This window comes from Phaethon lepturus, unplaced genomic scaffold, assembly GCF_000687285.1.
Source record: "Phaethon lepturus isolate BGI_N335 unplaced genomic scaffold, ASM68728v1 scaffold47701, whole genome shotgun sequence".
NCBI classification, from domain to species: domain Eukaryota; kingdom Metazoa; phylum Chordata; class Aves; order Phaethontiformes; family Phaethontidae; genus Phaethon; species Phaethon lepturus.
In genome coordinates, this window is record NW_010516470.1 from 317 (window position 1) to 7,826 (window position 7,510).

Sequence of the window (7,510 nt, forward strand, 5' to 3'; positions counted from 1 at the left end):
GCAGGATAACGGTCAGTACCGTCACCTTTGTGTTAACGACACAGACCAAACGTTGATCGGAACATGCAAGAATGAGGAGCTGTCTCGCCATAACTTATAGGGCTGTGCTTTGGGTTAGAAGACATCGTTACCTGCCAGCATCCAGAGTATTAGTGCATGACTGCAAGGCTGACTGAATTTCTTATGTTTCTGTTACAGGCTCCCTAGGTGTGGTGTGGCAACCAGAGTGTGATCATGGCAGCCAAGGCTTATAGCCCCTCTGAAGGGGGCCTTCTGCTTTCGTCAGTAGGCCTAGCCCCTGCTCACTTAAATGACTCTGATAAACTAAGTAGATCCTACCCCTGGGCCAGCAAGAGCAGGAAAAGTCAACTCTCTGAACTCTGCCGGCTTAGAGCATCTCTGTCTGGTGAGCACAGTATCTGGAGATTGAGTTCATGTGTTGTCAGTGAACATCATGTGTTTCAGACAGTTTCATATCTTCCTCCTCCCCCAAACCTATAGCAGTAAGCAGTAGTACTGCTATTGCAGTAACAGGCGATAGCAGTAAGTAGCTGCCAGAAAGCACTTGTTCAGTAGCTGTCTGAGCCATAGATGACTGCAGGCTGGGAGAGTTTACAGGGGACATGTTGCTGGATAGGTGCTCTGCACTTATACTTGTCCCTGAGCAACCTTTGTTGGCTGCCATTGGACCACCCTGCCGCCTTGTATTATTATCTAAAACACAAAAAAATTTCCAAATGGGAAGAAAGATGTTGTTATACTGGATTTTGTTAAGAGTGGAAGAACTTTGCAGTTTGCAATTCGTCCAGATATGGGTCTCCCTGTTTTATCATGGTGACCATATTCCTAACTGCATGTGGTACATAAATGCAGAGCTGTCCTTGTGATGAGTTGTTCATAATGCTTCTTGCAGTACTGCTAAACTTTCAAAGCTGCTTACTGTTTTGGGAGTGGAGTTATGGCATTTGTTTGCTGATGCCACTTCCCAGGGAAATGTTTTTTTTTCAGGCAGAACTTTTGAAAATTTTAGTACAATCATTTGGCATTGTGTAACCTAAAACATTGGTGTGGGCACAGTTATTTCAGTGTCATGTCTCGTGAATAGTTAATTGACTGGCTTCTGACTAATACAGTATTTAATAAGGGTTTGAACGCTTACTGTAATTATATTTAATTTCAAAACCTTTTAAACTCAGTTAAGTGAAAAATAAAAGTTAACTAGTCTGGTTGAATCTTATGGATATTGGCAATATTTTTCTAGCCTATGGACTGAGATTAATCGTGCCAGTGACTGATTCAGAAGATAGGTTTATTAGAATTGTTTCTGTTTTCTGTAGTTTCATTGATTTTATTTTCTTGTAATTTCTTTAAAAACCTAGAAGCATATATTTTTTGATTATTTGACAGTTGCTTCAGCTGACAACTAATTTTTTATTCATTTCTCTAACACTCTTCTAGTAGACTGTTATAGCTACATAGCTGATCTTTAACTTCTCACAGGGGAGAAATGGAGCTCCTACTGTTTGTCTTCGCTGGCAGCTCGTAACATTTGTACCGGCAAAATTGGTAACTCGTGGGCTCAGTGGGGTTCTGCCTCCCTCTCCAGTTCCATTGAAAGTTCTGCTTCTTGCTCCTTTTTGCATGCCCTCACTGTGGAGAAATCCAGCCAGCACCTCCCCACTGCTGCACGCAATCCAAGCAAAGCTATCTTCACCGTGGATGTCAACACAACAGAGGTATTTGCAGTAGTAACTGCTAAATGAAGCAGTATACCATAACTGGTATAGGTTGTATGACATCGGACAGGCTAAAATGCCTGTTATTCTTACATGCGTCTGCAGGCAATCAGAGCATCATGAAGGTATTTTATAGTCTGCTCAAGCTCAGTAGTCTTCTAAAGACTGATAATGTGTTTATTTCCATTGTAGGTTGTAGTTAGCAAAATATACAAGACAGTATCAGAAGCATGGATGTCTTGAGTCTTTTTTTAACCAAAAGGGGAATAAACAAGAATGCAGCTGTGATGTGGCATGAGGGAAGAAAGGAAAAGCAGAATGTGCTGCAAGCCTTCTGTCTGTTACGTGCCAGCCCTGGGATGGATTTGTAGTGGCACAAGGTCTCTTTATCTGCTGCAGTAAATATGCCTTTTGCATTGGGAGGGAGTAAAATCGAGTACTGAAAACTGTAAAGAGCTGTGCCTTTTTTAGTTTGAACTGACAGTTTGGGCTTACCCGTCTTAAAGTCATTTAATCCTGACTTGGCCTGTAACACAGGCTTAAGTATGTCAATGACTGGTGTGATTACTGCATGCCTTCAGGTGTGGATAAAATTTTGTGGTGTGCCCAGGCTTGACTTGCAAATACAGCTTTGTAGTTTTGCCTCTGTGGATGTAATTATGACACAAGAGACTAGAGCAGGAAAGTTAAAAGCCAGCAGGAAATGTACAAGGAAAGCAATGCCTCAAACCCTCTTAACAAAGAAGACACATGGGCAAGGGATGTCCTAGAATAAGACGCTTTAGTGAACTGTTTTTGAAGATTTCAGAATTTAAAAGAACGACTCCATTTCCACCAAGAGGAAGCAATATCATAAGACGTTAAAGCAACAACCTCAGGAGGTGATGCTTTATTAACAGCTTTTATTCTTTGTTTTGTTTTGGTGTTTTGTGGTGTTTTTTTTCCACTTTTCTAGATCCTAGTGGCTAATGACAAAGCCTGCAAGCTGCTTGGGTGCAGTAGTCAGGAACTCATTGGTCAAAAGCTGTCCCGCTTTATATCCAAATCCAGCCAAGAGGTATGGGAAGCTGTGGGTGAGGAGTACATAGAAACTGATGAACGTTCGTCGGTGATTTCAGGAACTGTGGTACGTGAAATGTTCAAGCAAATATTCCCCACCATATACAGTGCTTTTGTAGGCTTTGGTTTGGGGTTTTGGGTTGTTTTTTTTTTTAACATTTTAACTTTGTGGGCATTTGGCAATTATGTCATTTGTAGGACTGTTTGATTTAAAAGTTTGCAGGTGTGGGAATTCAAAGGGCAAAAGATGGTTTGGGAGGCACATGTGAGAGCCTTGAAGCTGCTAACATGTATAGTCATGATGACTTGACCAAATCAGAACTTAAAAGACATTAGATTTAAAAAAAAAAAAAAAAATTTTTTTTAAAATAGATTGCTTAACATGGAAAAACCTATTCTGAAAAAGTTCCTGATTGTCTGGTCATTTAAAATATTTTAAAAATTATCTTAAATTGCATTGTGCATATTATAAAGTTACAAGTTAGTCAAATACTGTGAAATGTCTGTGCCAAAACACACTAGTTGGTGCAAAAAGGTGGGATTGATGTTTTGCATATAATGAGGATGTTTATAAGTGAACTGCATGAGAAATGTCTCCAAATTATTTTCTTTTGCTGCTGTTATAAGCTGTCACTAGACTATATTTGAAAAATGAGCTCCTATTCTTCCTGGTGTGTTTTTTTGGTACTGAAATTGTCAGGATCTCAGAGCTTGATCTTCCTGTATCCTCAATTGGATATGGGGGGAAAAATACAGCTAAATTTGATTGGGTGAAATCCAAGATTAAAATTAAACATCTGATAAAGGTGTTTCTAAGCTATAGCCATTCCAAGTGCTTTATCGGAGTCACTGTGTAATTCATAAATCCATTCTGTCAAGATCACATAAAATGATAAAAGGCTTGATATGAAGACTGCAGGTTATAAGTTAAATAAACATTTTCTGATTTGAGAAGAATCTCCACCCATAAGAAATTAAACTCATATTTTGCAGCTGTAAGTAAGAACTATGTTACTAATGTAGAGTATTCATTAGCACCATGGGACATCCCTGAAATAAGACACCTCTGAAAGGCACTTCTCTTGAATGCAAGGTATTAGACTGGCACATTTATTATGCTGAAAGAAATGCCTTTAGTATTCCTGGGGCTGGGAGAAAAGATACAAAAGCAACAATGAGATTTCGTGCATGATCAATTAATTATTTGTACACCTTTTCATCTCTATATTAAAACTGTGTTTCTTCCAATAAAAAAACTAGTAAGTAGTTGAGAAACAATGTTTTTCTAACAATGACGGGAAGATATCTTAGCTCAGTAACTTATTCTTGTTTGAAATTCTTGCTAAGTAACCACAGTTTTACTAAATTACGACTACATCTCTGAATCCTATGGAAAGGTGGATGTTATAGGCCGTCTCAAAGAGAAGATCCCTGTCTCGGTCTGGCTGAGACGAATAAGAAGCAAGGACAACCAGTGTTGTGTGGTTGTGCTGGAACCAGTGGAAAGACTTACAGCATCTGTTTCCTTCAGGGTTGACGTGAGTGTTTTCCTAATGATCAAATAAGACTGCAGTTTGTGGCTGCTTATGAGAATTAGGTGTGAATGAAATGTGTCTAAAAGCCAGTAAACATGTTACTATTTGTGAACATGAAGTGTGCCCGAAACCAGGATTGCACATTAGGATTGATCTGTGCCTATTTCACCTGTGCAAGGCTCACCTTGATGTATTCAATAAGGCACATTAAAATACGCTGTCTCTCCCCCGAGGACATCTTCAACTTGAACAGTGGCGGTTGGGCAAGGGGGTGGTTACTCATGGCAGGGGTGCCCTTGTGAAGGGATCAGCTCGCTGAGGAAAAGTTCTGTGAGGAGCGTTGGACTCCCCTGCTTCTCCCATATGGCAAAGGGCAGGCTTTCTGCCAGATAATGTGGGAGAGGTATTGCATTATGCTGTGTCTGCTTTTACTGAGTTAGTTGTATCCACAAAGAGACTGCAGAATGAACATTCCTGCCATTTGCTTAGATATTGCAGAAACTGTTAAAGGGTTGAGTGGACTGTGGCTTAAAATGGTAACATTAAAATAGTCCTGTAAATTTTCTTCCCAAGGGAGAGATTACATCATGTGACCTCCTTTTTGCCCATCTCCATGGCTACCCAACATTGGAAGAAGTAGTTGGGCTTCACATAAAGGACCTGATTCCTTCTGTGCAGATCCCTCCTCTAGGCAAAAAAATCCCAAAGGTATGGTATAAGCACCAACCACGTTCTTCCATACCTTTCCCATTTGGAACATAGTTGCATTCTGTTTTCCCTCTTTATGTAACAGAAGAAAGCCTTTTCAGAGAGAAGCGTTAAGTCCCCTGAAAAAGGGTGTGCTGCTTATTTATGGAGTTGCTGTCTCAGTATTTCCTACCTAGGGACAAGACCAAGCCCCGACCTCTTACTGTGGAATCTGTCCTGGTGAAAGACAATTTTCCCTAATCCTGGCTTTTTAAGAAACCATGCTGTCTCTGTCAGATCCCTAAAATTCCTTTGAATTCTTTAGCCAGTTTCAGTCATGTCTGTCTGAGGAGTGAAAGTCTAAAGAATACGCAGGTCTTGCAAATGCCATGAAAACAGGCAGGTAGATAATTGAAAGAGGCCTTATTAATGCCTCATGTGCTGAAAAGCTGCAGCATGGACTTCCCTGGTCTTCATCATCAGGACATTCATACAGGAGTTCAACACTGGATTCCAAATCCTTAGAAAACCAGTCTTTGGTCATTTTGCTATTCACAGGATTGGTTCGTTTTCCTTTTCCAGCGCCTTTTTCCTGAAAACATTCCTGTGTAATTTTATATGAATACTGAAATAGAACCAAAATATTTGGTTAGTTAGAGGTTTTCTGTTTGGGTTTTTTGGTGTTGGTTTTATTTTTGCTTTAATTTAGAACCTCAGGATCCAGCAAGCTGTAGGCCGATCCAGAGAGGGTAACATGTTTCCTCTCAGCTTAAATCTGCAAGTAAGCCTTCTGGAGGAGGACCAAGCGGCAGTGCAGAAAGACGGTGTTCTGCAGACAGAAAAAGAAGGCTCTTTCACAGGCTATCATTACTCTGCTACAGTCGTGGTTTTTTCCACCATCAGTGGTCTTATTACTCTCCAGTCAGATGGAACCATCTGTGCAATCAAGGATAGTTTTGCTTTAATGCTCTTTGGCTATGAGAAGAAAGAACTGTTGGGAAAGGTAAGATGGAAGTTTAAATCCCTCCCAAAAGACTGCTATGTCTGGCAGTGTATCCATTGGAATTGTAAAGTCATCTTTTACACTCATTTCTGTCTGTCACAAAACCTCTGTGTTCCATGTGTTCGGCAAGTGACTTGTAGGTTGACACGCAAATTTCCGTGTTGTAATTGCTAAGTCTTGCAGTGCTGAGGAGCTGGTATGGATTTCAAGTATATGTTCTCCATCAGTCACGTGGGTCACTTTTTCCCTGGCTATTCATGAGAATCACGTCCGCAAACACAGATTGTTAGCATTTGCCCCCAACCTGTGAGAGTTAGCTCAGCTTTATAAGGTTTCATTTTGTGTTTTAGAACATTACGTTCCTGATCCCTGGTTTCTATAGCAACATGGAGAGAAGCAGTGACTGTTCTTTGCCATTACCTCCTCTTGACGACTCCATGGGGACAGAGAGCGAGTGCATCTTTGAAGATGTTACTGCCTGCCATACAACTGTCTCTGGCTGCTGTAACAAAGGTAAAATGAATAGAGACGAGAAATTTGCCTATGAACATGGGAGCATGCTTTGTAAAAGCAACATACCTGTATGCAGTTTTTAAATTGGATTTCCGCTATAGCCTAAGATGAACAGAATTGTTCACCTTAGGTTGTGCTTCTCTCTTTGTTGCTAAAAAGATGAAACTGAATATCCAAGTTGGAGATTACACAGTTAATAGAGAATGCTTTGTACTTAACAAGCACTTCCCTTTCTCTCCCTCCCCTGTTAGGATCTCCGAGTATTTTAAGATGTGTAAAATAGAGCTTTTATGACAGTATTGCTATAGATACTTAGGACTAATATTTTAAGGGAAATTCTAATATTCTTCTGAATTGGCTAATGTTGCTGGCTACTATTCAATGTTATGTTGCTGTGGTGTTTCAGTTAGGTGTCACGTATTCCGCTGATGCAGTTTGTTGCATTTACAAAGAATTTATCAACATTGTATTTCTCTGAACACAACAGGAATAAACAGAAGCAAGGAAGCCCCGTGACTCCAAATCTGTCTTTCCAGCTAGCTCTGCCCAAAACAAAGAACACAAGCAAGTGCATACTTTCATCTGTATCACATGAGATCTTTTATGCTGGTTTTGTCTCCATTTTTGGGTGTTTTTTTTCCTGTTTTCTTTTTCTCTTCTTTGCTTAGAAATGCACATCTGGATTGAAACCAATGCACACTACTGGAACAAAGAAGAGTTAGTAGATGTTGTGCGATTTCATAAGTAATTCTTTGAAGTGATGCCTCTGATCTAGGAGTAATTCAGTTCTTCAGTGAGGACGTGCTGGCACTCAGCCTTTACAAAGTGGAAGGATTGTTCTAGATTCAAATCTAGATTTGTTCACTCATTAACAATACTTGGTTTACTTTATCTTACAACCTCGTGTTTTTCTCTTTTGATCTGGGGAAGGAAAGAAGTTCTTGTCTTATTCACAGAATCACTAAGGTTGGAAAGGA

The 7,510-nt window shown here is 40.1% G+C and overlaps 1 protein-coding gene across 1 annotated transcript; it reads left to right on the top strand.

The window, feature by feature from the left end:
• Positions 1 to 234: 234 nt before the first annotated feature.
• On the top strand, positions 235 to 7,277 carry LOC104615634 (PAS domain-containing serine/threonine-protein kinase-like; the record flags this gene model as incomplete). The annotated part of the gene is made up of 8 exons (XM_010296066.1): positions 235 to 406; positions 1,501 to 1,736; positions 2,692 to 2,862; positions 4,193 to 4,333; positions 4,904 to 5,038; positions 5,727 to 6,020; positions 6,371 to 6,533; positions 7,202 to 7,277. Coding segments are annotated over exons 1-8 (1,388 nt in total), but the record flags the coding sequence as incomplete, so codon positions are not given.
• Between the last annotated feature and the right edge of the window lie 233 nt (positions 7,278 to 7,510).